General features: G+C 44.5%; 1 protein-coding gene across 1 annotated transcript; it reads left to right on the top strand.

Moving 5' to 3' along the window:
* The first annotated feature begins 3,965 nt into the window (after nt 1–3,965).
* Nucleotides 3,966–21,062, top strand: LOC137528735 (zinc finger protein 662-like). Its single transcript, XM_068250258.1, has 5 exons — nt 3,966–4,037; nt 6,083–6,158; nt 10,475–10,588; nt 12,545–12,829; nt 19,194–21,062. The coding sequence occupies exons 2-5, from the start codon at nt 6,137–6,139 to the stop codon at nt 20,219–20,221; spliced, it is 1,449 nt and encodes a 482-aa protein (XP_068106359.1). The 5' UTR covers nt 3,966–4,037; nt 6,083–6,136; the 3' UTR covers nt 20,222–21,062.
* Nucleotides 21,063–21,496: the final 434 nt, after the last annotated feature.

Here is a 21,496-nt window from a genome sequence, read left to right as displayed (position 1 = left end):
CCGATCGCGTGACGCGATCAGGTGCCGGTGACAGGCTCCGCCCCCCTTGCGCAGTAACCCGCCGGCTGTTGGGAAGCGCCGGCGGGTTACTAGCTCCCAGATGGCCGCATGTACATTGTATAATACGCTTTGTATTGTATACAAAGCTTATTACACAGGCTGCCTCCTGCCCTGGTGGTCCCAGTGTCCGAGGGACCACCAGGGCAGGCTGCAGCCACCCTAGTCTGCACCCAAACACACTGATCTGCTCCCTGATCACCAACAGCACCCCCCCCCCCTGCCCACCCCCCAGACCACTGTATGCACCCAATCACCCCCCTAATCACCCATCAATCACTCCCTGTCACTATCTGTCAATGCTATTTTTTTTATGCCCTATCCTGCCCCCTGGGGGCTCCTGATCAGCATCCCCCCCGACAGATTTTCCCCAGACCACCCCCCCCCTGTGTACTGTATGCATCTATCCCCCCTGTAATAACCCACTGATCACCTGTCAATCACCCATCAATCTCCCCCTGTCACTGCCACCCATCAATCAGCCCCTAACCTGCCCCTTGGGGGCAATCTGATCACCCACCCACACCATCAGATTGCCCACAGACCCGCCGTCAGATCACCTCCCAAGTGCATTGTTTACATCTGTTCTCTCCTCTAAACACCCACTAATTACCCATCAATCGCCCCCTATCACCACCTGTCACTGTTACCCATCAGATCAGACCCCTAATCTGCCCCTTGCGGGCACTCAATCACCTGCCCACACACTCAGATTGCCCTCAGACCCCCCCTTATCAATTCACCAGTGCATTATTTACATCTGTTCTTCCCTGTAATAACCCACTGATCACCTTTCAATCACCCAAATAATCACCCCCTGTCACTGCCACCCATCAATCAGACCCTAACCTGCCCCTTGCTGGCAATCTGATCACCCACCCACACCATCAGATCGCCCGCAGACCCGCCGTCAGATCACCTCCCAAGCGCATTGTTTACATCTGTTCTCTCCTCTAAACACCCACTAATTATCCATCAATCACCCCCTGTCACTGCTACCCATCAGATCAGACCCCTATCTGCCCCTAGGGCACCCAATCACCCGCCCACACCCTCAGAACGCCCTCAGACCCCAGTCCTGATCACCTAGCTAGTGCATTGCTTGCATCTATTCCCCCCTCTAATCACACCTTGAGACACCCATTAATCACCTCCTGTCACCCCCTAGAACACCTACCCATCAGATCAGGCCCAATACAACCTGTCATCTAAGAGGCCACCCTGCTTATGACCGGTTCCACAAAATTCGCCCCCTCATAGACCACCTGTCATCAAAATTTGCAGGAGGGTATACCCCATGAACAGTCATTTTGAGGCATTTGGTTTCCAGACTACTCCTCACGGTTTTGGGCCCCTAAAATGCCAGGGCAGTATAGGAACCCCACAATTGACCCCATTTTAGAAAAAGACACCCCAAGGTATTCCGTTAGGTGTATGACGAGTTCATAGAAGATTTTTTTTTGTCAAAAGTTAGCGGAAATTGAATTTTATTGTTTTTTTCACAAAGTGTCATTTTCCACTACCTTGTGACAAAAAATAAAATCTTCTATGAACTCACCATACACCTAACGGAATACCTTGGGGTGTCTTCTTTCTAAAATGGGGTCACTTGTGGGGTTCCTATACTGCCCTGGGATGCAGGAGATTTTTTTACACACAATTGTCCATTTACAGAGATATTTCTCCCACCCAGCATGGGTATGTGTAAAAATACACCCCAAAACACATTATACTACTTCTACGGCGATACCACATGTGTGACACTTTTTTGCAGTCTAGGTGCGCTAAGGAGCCCAACGTCCTATTCACAGGTCATTTTGAGGCATTTGCTTTCCAGACTACTCCTTACGGTTTAGGGCCCCTAAAATGCTAGGGCAGTGTAGGAACCCCACAAGTGACCTCATTTTAGAAAGAAGACACCCCAAGGCATTCTGTTAGTAGTATGGTGAGTTCATAGAATTTATTTTTTGTCACAAGTTAGTGGAAAATGACACTTTGTGAAAAAAAAAAAAATAAATTTCCGCTAACTTGTGACAAAAAAAAATCTTCTATGAACTCACACCATACTACTAACGGAATACCTTGAGGTGTCTTCTTTCTAAAATGGGGTCACTTGTGGGGTTCCTATATTGCCCTGGCATTTTAGGGGCCCTAAACCGTGAGTAATAGTCTAGAAACCAAATGTCGCAAAATGACCTGTGAAATCCTAAAGGTACTCATTGGACTTTGGGCTCCTTAGCGCAGTTAGGGTGCAAAAAAGTGCCACACGTGGTATCGCCGTACTCAGGAGAAGTAGTATAATGTGTTTTGGAGTGTATTTTCACACATACTCATGCTGGGTGGGAGAAATATCTCTGTAAAATAGACAATTGTGTGTAAAAAAAAAAAATCAAAAAATTGTCATTTGACCCGGAAATGAATAAATACAATGTATTTATTCATAAAAGCGCTCAGGAAATCGCTATTCAAATCGCTTTTTTAAGCGCGTTGCGATTTTTCATACTTTCTATTGTACACAAACGCTTAGAAAATGGTACAGGAGCCGCGTTTGCGATTCATAGAAAGTGGAGCGCTCATATATGAACACTCCCATAGGAAATCATTGCACAAGCGATTTTAGAGATTTACAAAATCGCCAACTCTTAAAAAAAAAAAAAAACGCAAATGCTCATAGTGTGAACAAGCCCTAAATGTCCAGAAAATTTGCATCCAAAAAACTGTTTCAAATCAAGGAAAAAAACAAGTTGTTTTTTTTGAAAAATTTCCATTTGGATGTGTTGGAGAAATTAGATAGAAAAATCAAAAAATGTAATTTTTAAAAAAAATTAATTCAAAAAAGTCAATAACGAAAAAAACATGTATACGGATTGGAATTTTTGAATTGTTAGATCAAACTAAAAGATTGATCAGATTTCTCTGGTGAGGGGAAAAAAAATAAATAAACAAACCTTTAAAAACTAATTGTGCTCGGCCACCTTTTAGGGCCCGTTTCCACTTGAGTCTGCAACTATGCAGATGAATCCCATCAGCTGTGCCATGCACGGCTATGGGATTCGCAGCCTCCCGCACCATTTCAGGTGGAAATGTCGGCTAAATCGCAAGTGCAAGAGATTTGGCCGGCAGCGCCATTTCACCCTATGGCAGACTTTCCCAGCGCAATTTGCCTGCGTGGAAACTGCAGGCACCCGTGGAAATGGGCCGTCAACTTATTAATCATTATAGTAGCATACCTCCCAACTTTTTGAGATGAGAAATAGGGACACTTAAGTCACGCCCCTGATCATGCCCCCGTCACGGCCCTAGCCATGCATACCATAAAGATTTCATAAGAAAAATGTTATTTTATAATTCAAACCACACTGGTCCTTTCTATCCTTGGTCATTTTTCTTCATATTAACATTTTAAAATGTGTAATATATCAATTTAAAAGATGGGAGTAAAGTTTAGGGTCAAACAAACACATTTTTTAGTAGAGAAATATATATATTTACATAGAAAGAGTAACAAAGTCCTGCAAGAGGGACAAATGAGGAGGAAAAGGGGACAGGGCTCCAAAAGAGGGACAGTTGAGAGCTATGTAGTAGTAGTAGTAGCATGTTCATGTTCTGGCAGTTAAAATAAAAAGAACAAGAATCTGGAGATGCCCTCAGACAGGATCCCGTCCGAATTCAGGAGGACAAGATGCGGACGGGATCTCTATTCTCTCTCTCCAACTGTCCTCCTCCCAGCTCCTCTCTAAACTCTGCCCTACTTATTTCAAATCGCAGGGAATCCCATTATCCCGCTCCATTGGCCTGGATCGGTCATCTGAACGCGCTGAGCGCAGGGGCTTCTGGGAATGGTAGTCTCGGAAGCGCAGCCGCGCTATTCACTGTTGCGTGTCTTGGACTACAACTCCCAGAGGCGGCGGGAGGAACAGGAACAATGAGCGAGTAGGCGCCCTCTTCCTGCCTGGAGTCCTCCTGGGTGCCAGCAGCAGGTATGGAAGCGACCTCTTTCCCCGTGGCCGGAGTGCGAGCTGTGCTGGGGCGTTAGATGAAGGGGGAGGCGGGTTATAGAGCAAGGGAGGCCGGGCTGGGAGAGCTTAGATGTGTCCCAGCAGCACATGATGTCAGCACAGCAGCTGATTCCCTGCAGTCCCCATGCGAGGGGGATCATGGGAGATCAGAGCTCTAGGCTGACTCTGGAGCAAGACAGTGTGTAAATGTATCAGTTACTTTACAGTGTGCAATCCATGTGACGTCACTGGGCAATTAATGATACAGTGTATCACTAGATGTCATTGTTACTTCACCACGTGACCATCCATGTGCTGAGTCTGATGTGTACAATGCAGAGCTGTACTGTAGGCTTTAAAGGAAACTTGAGACTAACAAAGTAAAAATGTATACATACCTGGGGCTTCCTCCAGCCCCCTAAGTTTGATCGGTCCTTTGCCGTCTTCCCGCTTGGATCCTCTGCTAGGGTGCCTGGTAACTCTGCCAGTTGGGGTGTACTGGGCATGCAGGCCTGGCAATGCCCCCGTCGTCAGAAGAGTTTCGTGCAGGTGCAGAATGCTCCCTGCCACAGGAGCGCATGGCCAGACTTTGCCGACTGGCAGAATTACTGGGCCGCCTAGCGGAGGATCCAAGCAGCCTGGGAAGATGGCGAGGGAACAGTCAGCCTTGGGGCTGGAGGAAGCCCCAGGTATGTATACATTTTTACTTTTAGTCTCCGGTACACTTTAATGCTGCAGACACACAATGCAATTTCCTGTCTGATGGGATCTAACTTTTTTTTCTGACTTGGCTGATTGGCTCAGGGTCGATAACATGATCGATTTTGGGAAGTTATCATTGGAAAATTGATCCTATTATCGATTGGGAGCTGATTGGGTATTAACACATGATGCAACTTCCTGTCAGATTACCTGGAAATTTGCTTTGTGTGGATACCCAGAATTTGTTTCTGAGAACAGAAGCTATACGATGCACAATAATCTGTAAAATGCGATATTCTGCGCACTGAGAGGTACTAATCCATAGAGTTTGTGCTGCTGTACAGGTAGATACACAGGAATGAGAGGGACTGATCCATGTGATGCACAGTGAGTGCTCTGTGGTCATACTGTATAGTGGTCACTAGGGGGAGTGATGTGAACAATCTTTTCCCTTTTTTCAAGCGCAGGTGATTTTCAAAATCGCCCTCAAATCGCTTGTGCAATGATCAGCTATGAGAGAGTTCACATCTGAGCGGTTTGTTTCCGATCCGCTCAGCATAGCGCTGCCTGTACCATTTTTCAGGCAATTTTCGATGGAAGGTATAGGAAGAGCGCTAAACACTCACAAAATCGTTTTGTGCAGTGATTACGTTTTTAACAATAAATACATTGTATTTATTCTATTCCAGTTCAAAGATTAAAAGCACTTAACAAAAACCGCAGCACTCACCTGAGCGCCGGGAGGAGAAAAAAATCGGCTGCAAAATCCCAAATCGCTGGCGTCAGATTTTGAGTTTAGATGGGAACAAGGCCTAAAAGTTTTATACATACCTGGGGCTTCCTCCAGCCCCATGGGCACAGATCGCTCCCACACCGCCGTCCTCAGCCTTCTGTATCGTCGCTACCGGGTCCCATAACTTCGGCCAGTCTGCACAAGAGCAGCGCGCCCTCTATTTACCTTTCCGGCGGCTGCCACAGCTTAGAGATCAAATTACACTTGTGATTAGTCACAGATGAGGGAGGATTAGACAGGCTAATCTCTCTAAATACATACAGGGTGGATTTCTCTATGTTTTCCTTCTGTCCTGTGCAAAAGTTCAGTTCAGGTCCATTTTAACAACCAATCTCTGTTCACCTATTGCAGTCTCTGCAGCAGGATGCTCCGTGCTTGGCCTCGCCTCTCCCTCTGCAGAAAACAGAACAGGCTGCTGAGCATTGTGTCTGTACAGCAGTCATTCCCAGAGAAATCTTTCCGAGTGACAGTTGGAAGTGTGTATGTTGTATAAGAATGCTGATGAACTTAACACGTGTTTCTTTATATATAGAGAGAATTGGCTTCTCGTGGAGAAGAATAGAGGAATCCGTAGGAAGGTGTGAGGATGGAATGCCCGGAGTCCCCAGGTAACATACAGTAACTATAAATGTAAATGCAGAGGAACAGATTTATCAAAGCATTACCAACAGTTTTTTCTTCTAAAACTGTTCTAACCAGCAGAGGAACTGTTCTGCATGACAGCAAGAAACTTCTCAAATCATACGTAATACCGGCAGTTTAGCGTGGATTTCTAGAGCTGCACTACAGTTAAGAAAAGTGCAAATCCATCTCTAAACTGCTTCAGACTAAGAAGTGCTTCATAGCAGTTCTCCAGATAGTGCAGCAGTGCAGGCTAGATGTGATTTGTGATGGGCTCCTCCCCCCCTCACTCAGAGCCTGCTTACAGCAGATGTGTTGGTTACCATGGGCCCGTTCCTACTTGGGCGATTTGCACAAATTGCCCAAAAACGCAAACGTCGCCTGCACTGAAAATTCAGGCGATTTCCCGGCGATCACGTTTCAGCGCTAAACGCAACCGTGGCAAAATTGCAGCAGTGTTCAGTGATTTTTCCGCGTGCAATCGCGGAAAAATCACTCCTGCAAAAATCGCCGACGTTTTGTAAGTGTGAATGGGGCCTAAGAAGGAATCTGCACTGTTAAGGGCTCATTCACACTGTGCTGCGTTGTCAGTTTTGACGCAACGCACATAGTGGACGATCCACATTGCAACATGAAAGTCTATAGACGTTTGTTACTATTCACAGTACAGGTGTGCGTTCCCATGCGTTACGTTGTAACGATTCTGGGAACATCTAATCACACAACGCACATGTTTCCCGATGAGTATGGCTGCCAACATCTGCGCTGTAGTGCACCACAACCAGTATTCTATGCGATGGCAACGCATGAAATTGCATTCGTGTGTGCATCCTGTAGTGTGAGTGAGCTCTAAGTGATTTCTTAGGATGCCTGAGACAGTTCTGCGCGGATTTCTAAAAACCTACCAATATTTTGTCTCAGACACTCTTGATAAATGTCCCCCACAGAATGCACGGTGACATTTATCAACCATTTAGACAATATATTAATATATTACAAATTAGAGAAATTAAAATAGAAATGTATAAATATCATGTCCCAAATAGAAAAGGAAGAAGTGACATTTACACTAGTAATAAAAACTATGTGAACCCTTTGGAATTATATCGATTTCTGCGCAAATTGGTCATAAAATGTGATCTGATCTTCATCTACGTCACAACAATAGACAATCACAGACTGCTTAAACTAATACCACACATATAAGTAAATGTTCCCATGCGTGTGTGACGTCACACTTGCCCCCGCGTTACGCAGGAAACCACGAGGGGCGCATGTATGTGGAAGATGCCTTGAACCAGCGATGGACAGGTAAAGTATACTGCACCAGAGGGAACATTTTACATTGGGGGGGGGACAGCGCCTGTGTTCTGTCAGGTTCGTCAATTGTCCTTATATCACACACGGTTATTGCTGCTCGCTTGATCGAGCATATCGGCCCTACATCTTGCTGCATGTCTGATTGATACATTCTGTAAGAAACTATAAGTTGGTTGCTATTGGCAACAACCCTACACCTTTGTTCCGGCACCAGCAACTCCTTAGAGCTTCAACTCGCAGGAAGTGAGATAACTTGACTCTCATCACAGCAACAGAATAGGAGATAGAACTTCTTAGGCGTCCTCAACGTTTAGGAGTTTCTTCAGTAAACCGATATACAGTACATGTGGTTACATCTTAGCCAAGCAGATTGTTCTGTAGTAAGTCCAAGTCCTTTGCGTTACAGCTCTTTGCTCCCTTGCATGGAAACCAGGTTTTAGCTTATGTTCCATCTATACTAAGTTACATCTAGGCTACATGATATCTAGACTACGTTGCTCTTAGTCCTATATACAGCATACAGTTAGATAAGATGACAAGACATATTATAAATAAAAGTAAAGGGTTGAAGCCAGCAGTCACAGGTAGCAGAAGTGCCTCTCTGCAGCCCGTCCCCAGCTTTAATACGGATCACCAAAGCGTTAAATGTGACATCATCTGAGCCATACCCCCCAAGCCTACAATTGGCGGGCATGGGCATGTGACCCACCTCATGAATTATTATTCCATTGCTTTATAACCTAGTTGCAAAGTTTTGTAAATATCGGCTTTGTTTACCGTTTCTGTCGTCTAACGGTCGGAGCAGTTAGACCTTAGACCTGATAACCCATTATGTGGCCTTCCACAAGGAACAGGTTCCTTGTAACTGACTGCATCATTTCTTCTCACTGAAGCGAAAAAAAAATTATATTATGATTTGTATGTGTAATACAGATAAGAAATAAAACATTAAGATCAGGTACATCAGTCTAATTGTTTCCAGTACAGGAAGAGTTAAGAAACTCCAGTTGTTATCTCTATGCAAAAAAGCCATTAAGCTCTTCGACTTTCAAAGTCATGGAGAGGGCTGTTTTCTGACTTTTATTATCTCAACTGTTATTGAACTATTTACTTTTTCTCTGGCAGAGGAGAGGTCATTAGTTCACAGACTGCTCTGAAAGAATCATTTTGAATGCTGAATGTTGTGTAATCTGCACATATTAGAGAATGATGCAATGTAAGAAAGAACACTATATACCTGAAAATAAAAATATGAGAATATTTTCTTTGCTGCTAATCTTCTAGTAATTATTCATAGTACACAACCAATTCATTATATCATATATTTTTTTTTCGCTTCAGTGTCTCTTTAAAAGTAGACTCTGCAAATCAAGTCCTTTGACTAAACGCAGTTAAAGCAACTGAGGCCTTGCATTCTAACACATTCGACCAATTTCGTCCAAAATTGTTTGCGTCATCAGACGGGCATATTTTCATCCGATTAGAATTGAATTGGATGGTCGATCAGCCACCAAGTCACCTGATTTGTGGCTAGATTTCTTCACTTGAACAATAAAGCAGCTCGTCTGCCCATAAAACTGCCTGTTGGAGATCTACAGTGCCATACTGTAGGAGATCACACGATCACGGGCGCTTTTCACGTGAAAAGCGCCCGTGATCGCGCAATAACCTTCACTTATTACGCTGTTCGCGCACAAAGCGGCAGATCACATGCTGTGATAGCAGTTATCACGCTTTTGTGAACCAAGCCCTATATGTAATGTACACCTCATTTTTATGTGTTAGATATTAAGATAAGATATGATATTGATATTAAAGTAATACTGAAGAGAACCTGCAAAAATTAGTTACTGTCCTATGAAGAGGGAAGCCTTCCCGGTCCCCTCATGGTGTCCTCGTTCCACCGCTGTGCCTGGTGAAAGTCCATACCTTCGGGATTCCTTGGACTAGCAGCTCTGTACTGCTCATTAGTGATGAGCAACGGATTAAAACCGGATGACATCCGAATAATTTTCATGCAGCCTTCTTCTTTCATCCGTACCACGGCTCCTCCCACGCGGCGTTCACGTGACTACAAACACTTCCTCTTTCCGGGCTGAAGGAGGAAGTGTTTGTAGTCACGTGACGCAGCGTGGGAGGCGCCGAGGGACGGATGAAAGAAGAAGGCTGCTGGGTAAGTTTAACCCAATCCCCCCTCCCCCCCCCCCCCCTCCATGACACACGCTCAGGTAAATTAATTATACGGATGAAATCTGAATGAAATTAATTTGGATTTCATCCGGTATTAATCCGTTGCTCATCACTACTGCTCATGTTGGCGCTATATAAATCCAATAAATAATAATGATGTGTTCATGTGCAATACAGAACTACTCATCTGAAGGCTCATACACACATCCCAACATAATACACAACCAAACACAAAACAAGTTTACGCGACAAGTACGTACAGACACGGCAACCAACTCCCTTAAATATTATGCGTTCAAGGTAACCGACAAACTGCATAATGTCTGCATTCAAAAACATAAAAGTTGTTCAGAAGACTTGTACGCACGTTCCAACCTACATGACAGTTGGGCAGGTTGTTCCTCCAGTTGGATCTGACAAACAACCTGTTAGCAGTTGTGGTTGTTACATATGCCAACTATCTTCTAACAGACCAAGTTAAGAAGATAATTGGGAAGGATGTTGAGGCATGTGTATGAGCATTTAGGAAGTAGTCAAGAATGCAAGTGCTTCCTGAGGACGCCCGAAGGGGTATCCGACCAGTTGGTCAAAGACATTTCATGGGGGGGAGGGGGGGGGCTTGGCAGTAGATGGATCCAGAACCTTCCCTAACGCTACCTGAACATCTAATTTTTTTTTCCGCCATTACTTCAATAGGGGGCTAGACAGTAGAATGTTATTCTTGCGTCTCAGAAAGGTGGTTATGTTTTGGCTGTTTCGTATAGACCTGACATCTGTCTCTTCCTCTCCACAGGTCACAGTAACTCAGAATCTGAGATCGTGGTGACAATTGATGATGACGACGACGATGATGAGGAAGACACTGATGACAATGATTACTTGCCTTTTAAAGAAGTGAAGCGTGAAAGTCAGTATCCCCTGCAGACCAATGACCATCACTTGCATATAGACGTACAGTAGCTGTGTGATGTACTGTATATATATCAAGAAGTTCTGAATCTGGATGATACCATATTTTAGCTAACTTTAAAGTTAGCTCTCGGCTAATAAGCTTTTTTAGGCTCTGTTCCTGTATGCTGACAAGATGTCAGAAAATACAGCTTATATACATTTAAAGAGAATCTGTATTGTTAAAATCGCACAAAAGTAAACATACCAGTGCGTTAGGGGACATCTCCTATTACCCTCTGTCACAATTTCGCCGCTCCTCGCCGCATTAAAAGTGGTTAAAAACAGTTTTTAAAAGTTTGTTTATAAACAAACAAAATGGCCACCAAAACAGGAAGTAGGTTGATGTACAGTATGTCCACACATAGAAAATACATTCATACACAAGCAGACTGTATACAGCCTTCCTTTTGTATCTCAAGAGATCATTTGTGTGTTTCTTTCCCCCTGCATCTCTCATGCACTGAAGTTTCAGGCTGCTTGTTTCTTCCTGCAAACAGCTTTGCCCTTGTCTGAATTTCCTCAGTATGTGAAAGCCCAGAGGACGATTTATCCAGCTTGTAAAAGATAAGAGAGAAGAGAGAAGCTGCTCTAATCCTACATAATACACAGGCAGTGTGCATAGAGGGGCCTGGAAGGGGGAGTTCATAGCAGAACCACAACACTGAAGAACTTGGCAGCCTTCCAGACACAGGCCGACAAGTCTGACAGGGGAAAGATACATTGATTTATTACAGAGACTGTGATAGCAGAAAGTGCTGCAGTAAGCCAGAACACATTAGAATAGCTTTTGGAACTTGTAGGATGATAAAAAACAGGATGCAATTTTTGTTACGGAGTCTCTTTAACATCAGAAGGAGACGCGTAGATTGTTTTGCAAAGATATATTTTGTTCAGATGCCTTAAAGGGAAGGTCTGAGATGACTAAAAATAGAATCTACTTGCCTGGGGCTTCCTCCAGCCTCTGGCAGCCGTCCTGTGCCCTCGCCGCAGCTCTGGTGGCTCCCGGTCCCCGCATGCAGCTCACTGAGTCGCACTGACATCATCCGGACTATTTTTCACCTCGGACCTTTACTTTAAGGGATAAGGGAGGCAAAAAATTGAATCTATCTTTACTTACCTTGAGCGCTGTTAGAGAGTTTGATCTGTCACTGACTCTGGTGATTGAGAACCTGCATGGGATGTGGTGACTAGTGGTGTGCACACTGAGAAGCTACAAGAGTAGCTACAACTAGTATTGTTTAAAAGGAAATAAATCTGGCAGCCTACCTATCTCTCTCACTCCGGGTTCACTGTAAAGGATACCAGAGCCCAAACGAATATGAGAAATGGGAGTAGCAGGCATGTATGGTGAGCTGTTCTTATGCTCACTGCTCCTCCCTTTCTCCTAAATGCCCCCCAGCTCCCTCTCCTTGGACGGCCAGGTTGGGCATCCCTGTGCTGGCCCAGCTGCATGCATCCTACAGCGCACGATCGCAGCCGGGAGCGGTCTGCGCAGGTGCATGACCTCCCAAATGACCCCATATGCCTGCGTATTACGCCATGTGTCTGGGTAGAGCGTTCCCGGTCACGATCGCACGTCGAAGGATTCATGCAGCTGGGCCAGCACAGGCGAAGTGATGCCTGACCTGGCCGTCCAAAGAGAGGGGGCTGAGGGGCATACAGCAGGATCGAAGGGGCACATTGAAGAACGGGAGGAGCGGTGAGCATCAAGACAGCTCACCATTCATGCCCACTCCCCCGTTTCTCGTATTCCTTTGGGCTCTGGTGTCCTTCACCCATTCAATGCTCATTGGACTGATTGTGTATCTCTATTGCTGTTAGCACACCTGAGATTAGTTTTTCTAACATGATACAATACTCTGCTATATATCCATCAATCTAATCTATCTCTCTCTCTATATCTGTTTTCCAGATGACACGTGGACACAGAGCAGCAACCATAGGAACATTGTGCCCGGCATCAGCAGCAACCACAAGAACATTGTGCCCGACGGCAGCAGCCACAAGAACACTGCGGCTAGCAGCAGCAGCCACAAGAACACTGCGGCTAGCAGCAGCAGCCACAAGAGCATTGTACCCGGCAGCAACAACCACAACACTGTGCCCGGCGGCAGCAGCCAGAAGAACACCGCGACCAGTGGTGGCAGCAGCGCTGCACATGTGACCGTGCAGGCCATCAACGAGGCCAGTAAAGATGGTATGACCTAATGGTTTGCTTGTACGATATGAGGGGTCTAAACAGATTTTTTTTGGGAGGAGGAGTCCTTTTTATAAATGGGAGAGAATTTAAAGGAAACCCGAGGTGAGAGCGATGTGGAGGCTGTCATGTTTGTTTTCTTTTAAAGGGACTCCGAGCACCTCTCATGGGCATGCCTTTAAGACTCCGACCAGTACTGCAAAGTACTTACAGATGCATACCTTTCTGTAGCTTGTGCTCTCCTCTTTCATTTGATGTCTGAATCGCCGTTCTACACCAAATAGTTTTCGTTCGATTTCATTTAAAAATCGCGGCTGCCATCTTGGCTATGTTATAACTTCCGGGTCACCCCTGTCTTCTCTGTTAGAGAAGTGCATCACTGAATGAAGCAGGAGGAGGAAGTGACACGCATGGCCATTGCAAGAGGCTCCTCCAGAGGGGTCATAGCATGGCTTTGTTGGAAGTCACCTGGCTTAAAGGCATGCCCATGAGAGGTGCTCGGAGTCCCTTTAAACAATACCAGTTGCATAGCAGTCCTGCTGATCCTGTGTCTAAGCCCCATACACACACTCAACAGCGGTCTTTTAAGGTACGTACACACACGCTACCAAATGCAACAACGGGTCCGCCGGACCCTCCCGCTGGGCGGTCTTTTAGCCGACAGTAGGGGCGCATGTGTACGCGCTGGCGGCGGACTGACAAGGCCTTATCAGTCTGCCGACAGAGCGTACACACGCTCTACTGTCTGCTAAAGACCGCCCAGCGGGAGGGTCCTTGCCGCTGGTAGTGCGTGTGTACACAACTTTTCTTGTGAAACGCCTAAAAAAAAATCTCTTGCTATTGTTCAAGCAGCTGATAAGAAGTCAATTCAACATTTGGATTGACTTCTTATCAGTCTTATCAGCTGCTTGAACAATAGCAAGATATTTTTTGTAGGTGTTTCACAAGAAAGTTGTGAGAGCCTAAAAGTGTGTGTGTGTGTGTGTGTGTGTGTGTGTGTCTTTAGTAAGTAGATTAGTGTTGTAAAGTTTTGGTTTTATAAAACTTGCTGGAGAATTTAATTAACCTCCCTGGCGGAAAGCCCGTGCTGAGCTCGGGCTATGCCGCGCAGGAGGATTTCTCAGGCCCTGCTGGGTCGATTTGCATACTTTTTTTTTTTTTTTTTGCAACATGCAGCTAGCACTTTGCTAGCTGCGTGTGCATTCCGATCGCCGCCGCTCCGCGCTGATTCGCCGCGCCGCTCCCCCCCCCAGACCCCGTGCGCTGCCTGGCCAATCAGTGCCAGGCAGCGCTGAGGGGTGGATCGGGACTCCCTTAGACGTCATGACATCGGGGGAAGCCCTTCAGAAAAATCCCGTTCTTTGAACGGGATCTCTTGATCAAAGATCGCCGGAGGCGATCGAAGCGGGCGGGGGGATGCTGCAGTACAGCAGCTATCATGTAGCGAGCCCTAGGCTCGCTACATGATTTAAAAAAAAAAAAAATTTAAAATAGTGCTGCGCTGCCCACTGGCGGTTTCTAATAGACCGCCAGGAGGGTTAATAAAGTGGTGGTAACTGATAGGCTGGGCCCTTTCTGCTACTGACTTGCATGGATATGGCTGCATTAAGTGCTAAAGGAACTGTGCCAACTATGTAAATGCCTAATCATGTTTAATAATTATGTAAACTGCAATTGGCTCTTTGGACACAAGATGTCCTCATAGCCACTCTCTACAGTAGTGGCAGTTTTACCTGTTTCACTTTCTTACAAAACTGTTGCAATTTCCTGTTTATCATTGCAAAGGGAGAAATGGAGCACAACTTATTAGAATTGTATGTGTTCAGCTGCATAGCAGAAAACACATGATTTTTGCATGTAATTTTAGTCTACGGGTGCACATAAATCACATTGCCATGCAATTCACAATGTGATTTTATGAATGTTGTAAAACCATACAGGAAGTTTTTTTTTTTTCTTTCCCACATGTGGCGTGCGAATCCCTTGTGAAAAAAAACAGAAAAAAGATTTGCCGTATTTTTTTCACTAGTTAAATATGGATATTTAAAGATGAACTGTAACCTAAGGATTGCACTTCATCCCAATCAGCAGCTGATGCCCCCTTTTCCTTTTCTCAAATAGATCGCATTGCCTATCACATTGTTAGGGGGTGTGGTTATATAACAGCAGCTGGGTTGTCTTTTTTTTTTTTCCATGTCTGCCAGTAGTAAAGCTGATTAGATGCAGGCTGCTTGTGGCTCAAACAATATTAACAAATTACATAGGGAATAATAATCATTTCTTGATCTCTCTTCTATTTTGTAACTTCTCAATTTTCAATGTATTGATTTTATTTTTTTCCTCCCACTTTCCTTCCTCTTTAAAAACGGAAGCACACATAAAACATACATGAAAAACTGCAAATGCAGAAAAAACACTGAAGCGCATATGGCAGAAAACTCATGGCTTTCCACGCAGAGAAATGTGCCTCCTGCCTTAGGGACAGTTTCCACTGTGCACAGCCTGCGTCTTGCGAGATGCGATGCCAGCATAGCTGTAATGCGAGACCCATCTGAAGCCCTCTAGCCGTACCACAGATAGGTGTAAGAGCTTGCTGACTGCCACCTGCATCAACTAATCCTTCAGGGAGCTGTGTTTAGGTGACTACATGCAGTCTGCTAGCTCAGCCACAAATTAAAGTGGTCTGAGAGTCAGCATTTCTACTTTGCTCTAAAAGATTCCTCACAGTTTGAAAGCTACTATCCCAGATTTTTTTTTTTTTTTTTAGCAGAACATACATGAAATGGTTAAACAAAAGTTCTTTGTCCTGCTATTCAGCTTCAAATCCGCATCCGAACTGTAGATAACAGTATCTTTTGTTTACATTCCAATCTTGTTACGTGTGTAAACACAGTCTAAATCCCCATCTACACGATATGATTCTTTGTGCGATTCAATTATGATTCTATTTACGATCCGATTAAATCCGACATGTCCGATCGGGATTCGATTAGATTCAATTCGATTTTCCATTGCAAAACAATGGTGAATTGAATCGAATCCCGATCGGACATGTCGGATTTAATCGGATCGTAAATAGAATTGTAATCGAATCGCACAAAGAATCATATCGTGTAGATGGGGTTTAACAAGTGAAAAAGAGCTCTCTGTGCTTCAGACACTCACACACAGTTCAGAAAAGCTCATTAGAAGATGTTCATATATAATAAAAAGCAGTTTGAATAAAATGCAATGGCAGCTTTCAGGGTACGATAAACTACAGGAATCTTGTAATTTGTAAACATACAATATTACTTATGCACAAAAGCAAATACCTGTATGATAACTGTATGAGTAATAAAAAGTAGGACAACACATTTTTATTGAATGTTATGTCGGAGTTTCAGACCACTTTAATTGCACTTAAATTGACAAATAAGTTACATTTTATGCTTAATACACGGTACGATTTTCCGTGCGATAGATGGATCAGATAGATAAAATCCGTCATGTCCGATATTGCTCCCGATCGTTTCCGCACTCGATTTCTCATAGCGGTGAATGGAAAAAGATAAGAAAAACGAATGAAGATAAGAGAATCGAGCGCAGAATCGGGTTGCAAAATCGCACAGAAAATCTTACCGTATGTACCCAGCATTAGAGTACATAAGTCTTTTTGTTGATGGAAGGATCATTAGTGTACAGATTATATATCACCTGGCTCAATCCCACTGTGTTTTCTGTATTTCCCCTTTTTGTGTTTGCTCATATAATTGATCATGTGACCTATTAAGTGATATTGTCAGCAAATCAAATTTCAACAGCAACTGGTCTGAGTGTATTTAATGATAAAGATGCTAATCCTACATTTAAAACTTCAAAACTTTTTTTGCTGTTATGGTTTGTAGTTATCACATACTGTAGGAGCACTGGCCCTAGTGCCAAACAGTGCCAAACAGTTGAATGCTGGGAGTTTATTTTTATCTAGAATATATTCCTCCTCTTCCATTTATTTCCCTGCTTAGCTGCTTATCAGAAACACTCTCTGATTACTTGTGTTTATAAGCAATGCTGAGGTGACTCAGTGATTGGAGGATAAGGCTGTGCAGTTCCTAGTATACACCTCAGTGGGAGTGTCTGAAGGGGAGGGCAGCTAATGAATACACAATGAGCAAGAGAAGGGAGGGGGGAAAACAAGAGTCAGGGAGGTTATGATGTCAGCATTAGCTTGGCAAGATGGCCACTGCCTAGAATAGGATTTTCTGCTTTTCCTTTATAAAAATCACAAGAATCATTACGTGGATAGCACAATACATCTGTTATGTAAGTAGGAGTAGTATTTATCTACCGTATATACCGGCCTATAAGGCGACTGGGCGTATAAGACGACCCCAAATTTCCAGTTAAAATATAGAGGTTGGGGTATACTCGCCGTATAAGACTACCCCAGTGTCAGGCTGTGGTGAAATTACCTAATCGTGCAGTCTTCCTGTGAATAGAAAAGTAGATTGCGCTCTGTGTTTAAAGAAAAGACTTGCAGTAGTATCAGTGCGGCTTCTGGGGTCACCTGACTGGTGACGTGTGCGCTCTGCTGATGAGATTTCTGGGCTGTATTGTGGAGCGCACACGTCACCAGTCAGGTGACCCCGGAAGCCGCACTCCAACTACTGACGCTACTTCCAGACTGATACTCGGCGTATAAGACGACCCCCCACTTTGCAGAAGATTTTTAAGGGTTGAAACGTTGTCTTATACGCCGGTATATATGGTACTTATATATATATATATTTTTTTTATTTCTAGGTTAGCGTGGGTGTCGCTTGCTCTTTAGGACCTGCCCTGACTGCCACTTGCTTTTCTAAATTCTTACTACATTGTGCTATTTTGCTCATTTCTTCCTATATTTCTGCAACTTTTTAAGTGATATTAAGACAACGGAAGCGAGAAGGATATGGAGGCTGCCATATTTATTCCCTTTTTAATACCAGTTGCCTGGCTATCCTGCTGATCCGCTGCCACTTATACTTTTAGCCATAGCCCCTGAACAAGCATGAAGCAGATGAGGTTTTTCTGACATTGTCAGATCCCACAAGATTGTTTCTGGTGTGAATCAGACACTTCTGCAGCCAAATAGACCAGCAGGGCAGCCAGGAAACTGATATTGTTTGAAAGGAAGTCAATATTTCAGCCACCATATTCTTCTCACTACAGTTGTCCTTTTAAATGACGTCTGTATACTGTAGCTCTGCAGCGGCCTCAGATTATTCTGTACGGCAGACTCCTGGTTCAGCGGCTGCTTCCTCTTTCAGGCCGGCAGATTGACGGCCTCCATCCCCAACACATCCTTTCTGTTCCTTTCCACCAGTTCCAGAATGGCTTCTTTTATATTTCTGGGGTGAGTGGAAAAGTAATTGACAGAATATAATGCTGTGATTGTTGACCATGGGGCAGTATTTGGTTTCACTGTATGGTAGAATCTCCACAGGAAAAGAGGTTTACTATATCAGAAGTTCACTAGATCAGAAATGTTCATAATCAAGTACATAAACTATTTTTCAATGCTTTAGCAAGCGAGCAAAGACAGTGTCTAAGCTAGGTCACAATGCACAGTGCTCAATACGCAGGGATTTGCATGCAATAACCACGCAACAGCTTGCACAGGAAGCATAGGTCTCACCAGTTAATGCAGGTACAGTACTGATAGTGTGGTGTTGCAGCCATGCACAAGCAAGTCACAGATGACAGGAAATTCCCTCAGTAATCAGGCAGCAGCTTACACAGGAAGCATAGGGCTCACCAGCAGATGCAGCTTGCAGTCTTTAGCACACGCACTAGAGTAGTGTGCAGATAGCGAGCAGGCAACAAGTGGCTGCCAGCTCACCCACTGACCATGGCTCTTCGATCTCTGACTGAGGTATGACGCATGCGCCTGCCCACTTTCCACTATAGCCAGATACAAAATACAGCAGGCACAAAAAAACAGGTTTACTATAACAGAAGTTCTCAGTGTTCTCCCCAGATATTTTTCCCCCAACCGGGCGGCATTAAAAAGTAGCCAGATGGGGCGCAACCAGGGGAATGCAGGGCTGGCGCAACTCTGATTGCAGTATACGAGGGGGCGGGCCGATGACAGCCGGGTGCTCCCCAAAATTAGCCGGGTGGAGCACCCGGCTAAAAGAGCCTGGTGAGAACACTGAGTTCTGTTATATCAGAGTTTACTATTCCAGGTGTTACTCCCATATAATTATAATGGTGCTTGGCGTGGACCTGGACTACTATTCCAGAATGTTTACTATATCAGAGTTTGCTATAACGAAATTATACTGTATTGACATTAATAGAAGTACACTTATCCTTTGTGTTTTCTTTTCTGTTTCCTTGATAGACTGGGTAATCGAAGAGGTCATCACCCCAGTACAGAGCGGCGGTGGGCCCTCTGGTGGCCAGAGCAAAGTAAATGTATGGTGTGTGAAGAGGGTCATGGTTACCAACCAAGATGGTGCCCCTGAAACCCCGGAGACCAAACCCACTCTGCAGAAGAGACCTGAAAACCAGACGGCTCAGACTTCTACCACAAATGACAAGAAGCCCATTGTGCTGAATGTAAACCCAACTAAAGGTCAGGAAACTCCCACCAACGTTTTGGGGCTTGAGCCCCAGTTTCCCAACAAACAGGAGATCTATGTCTGCTCTGAATGTGGAGAATGCTTCCGGGAGAAGGTTTCTCTGGACGAGCACATCTTGCTTCACACGGAGGAGAAGCTGCAGATCTGTTCTGTATGTGGACAGTTTTTTAACTCCAAGATGGCACTGGAATCCCATATGGCGCTTCACACTAATGAATCTTCTTCCTGGCCGTGTGAAGATTGTGGCAAGTCGTTCACCATCAAGTCTCGTTTGGACCGCCACCGAGTCATCCACGTGAAAGAACAGGGCATCTCCTGCCCGCAGTGTGACAAGACTTTCAAAAAGCGGGAGAACTATGAGATGCACCTCCGCTTCCACGGGGGCGAGCTCCTTTACCCCTGCACCGAATGCGAAAAGTTGTTTACCTCCAAGGCCACTTGCGACCGACACATCAGGAGCCACACCATGGAGAGGCCCCACGTGTGCCGGCACTGCGGCAAGTGCTTCCTGTACAACGGCTGCCTGGTCCGACACCTCCGCGTCCATACCGGGGAACGGCCTTTCCCCTGCCCTGAGTGCGGCAAACGGTTTCGCCAGACCTCGGCGCTCTCCCGCCACCTGAAAACACACTCAGGAGAGAAACCCTTTGACTGCCCGGAATGTGGCCGATGTTTTCCACTGCAGTCCGATGTTGAACGACACCGTGAAACACACCGGATCCAAGATGACGTTGTGGAGTGCGTGTCAACAGATGATTCTTCAGTACCGACGTACATCATCTTGTGATGCTTTGTGCAACTTCTCTGTAGTAGGTTTGTAGTCAGGGGTCCCCAACCAGTTGCTCATGAACTCCCATCAGTTGTAATCTGATGTTATTTGGAGAATCCTTTCAGCAGGTAGTCATGGTCTAGACACCTGTATAATGATTTGCGACCCATTAAGATTTTACTTAAGTTCTGAGACCCAAAAATCTGGAGAGAGAAAGAGAAAAAATCATGTTGCAGGAATTTTAAACCATTTCAATAGAACTTGTTTTTAGATTTCTTTTAAAAAGTTATAGTCCTAAAATGATGATCGGAAATGCATATTCTCTATGGATACTCCATTGCCCTGCTGTATGTTCTGTTCTGCTTATGGTTCATTTGGGTCAATGTTTTATTGATTCCATCAAAACTCTGGAAGTAAACTCCTTTACTGGTGGGCTGGTTATAGACTACCTCCAGCCAAAAAAAAGTTTGAATGGCAATACATATATGTAGTCTATGCACTGTCTATGCACTGTGTACAGTTAGATGAACATATAAAGTTTACATCTGGTACATCGTAGTGGATAGAACAGACTCGCATTTATATCTATAGTAGCACTTCCATCTTTCTCCTCATGCTGAAGCCTTGCAAGTATACCCTCAGCATTGTTATGCAGGAGAACAGAGGCGCCAAAAGGATAAAAGGAAGCTAAATGAGCTTAAAAATCAAATTCTTGGTAAATAGAGGAGGTAGTGGTGGACTTACCTCCTCCAAGTAGACACACAACGACTGTAGTAAATACAGTCAATATATTTTATTTATGAACTCCAAATATGCAACGTGTTTCGCAGGTTTGATCCTGCTTCATCGGGCAATAACAACGGAGCAACAGCATATGTGGTTAGTAGAAGAGCTCTTCTACAGACCACATATACTGTTGCTCTGTTGTTATTGCCTGATGAAGTCGGGACTTTCAACTTTCCAAAAATTTGTTAGATCTGGCTAGGGGATCAAACAGAACTTAAACAAAAAGCTGCCAAACTTTCCAGACGGGATAATACGTAAGTACCCAAGTTTATATCATCGTACGTCAGACACGTATGTATTTTATCAACACATTGTAGTACAAAATGGAGATGAGATTACCTGCTTAGTGATTTATGTGACAATACTTTAGTTTCAGTGTAGATCCTGCCATTGATGTCCAAATATTGCTGTAGATTACTGTTTACATAGCATTCAAATGAAGCAGATCAGAGGAATGCCCCGTCAACTTTACCTGAGGTCCTGTGTGATCGTGTTTATATAATCCCC

This window comes from Hyperolius riggenbachi, chromosome 8 (assembly GCF_040937935.1).
Source record: "Hyperolius riggenbachi isolate aHypRig1 chromosome 8, aHypRig1.pri, whole genome shotgun sequence".
Taxonomy (NCBI): Eukaryota; Metazoa; Chordata; class Amphibia; order Anura; family Hyperoliidae; genus Hyperolius; species Hyperolius riggenbachi.
This window is presented reverse-complemented; position numbering and strand designations above follow the sequence as displayed.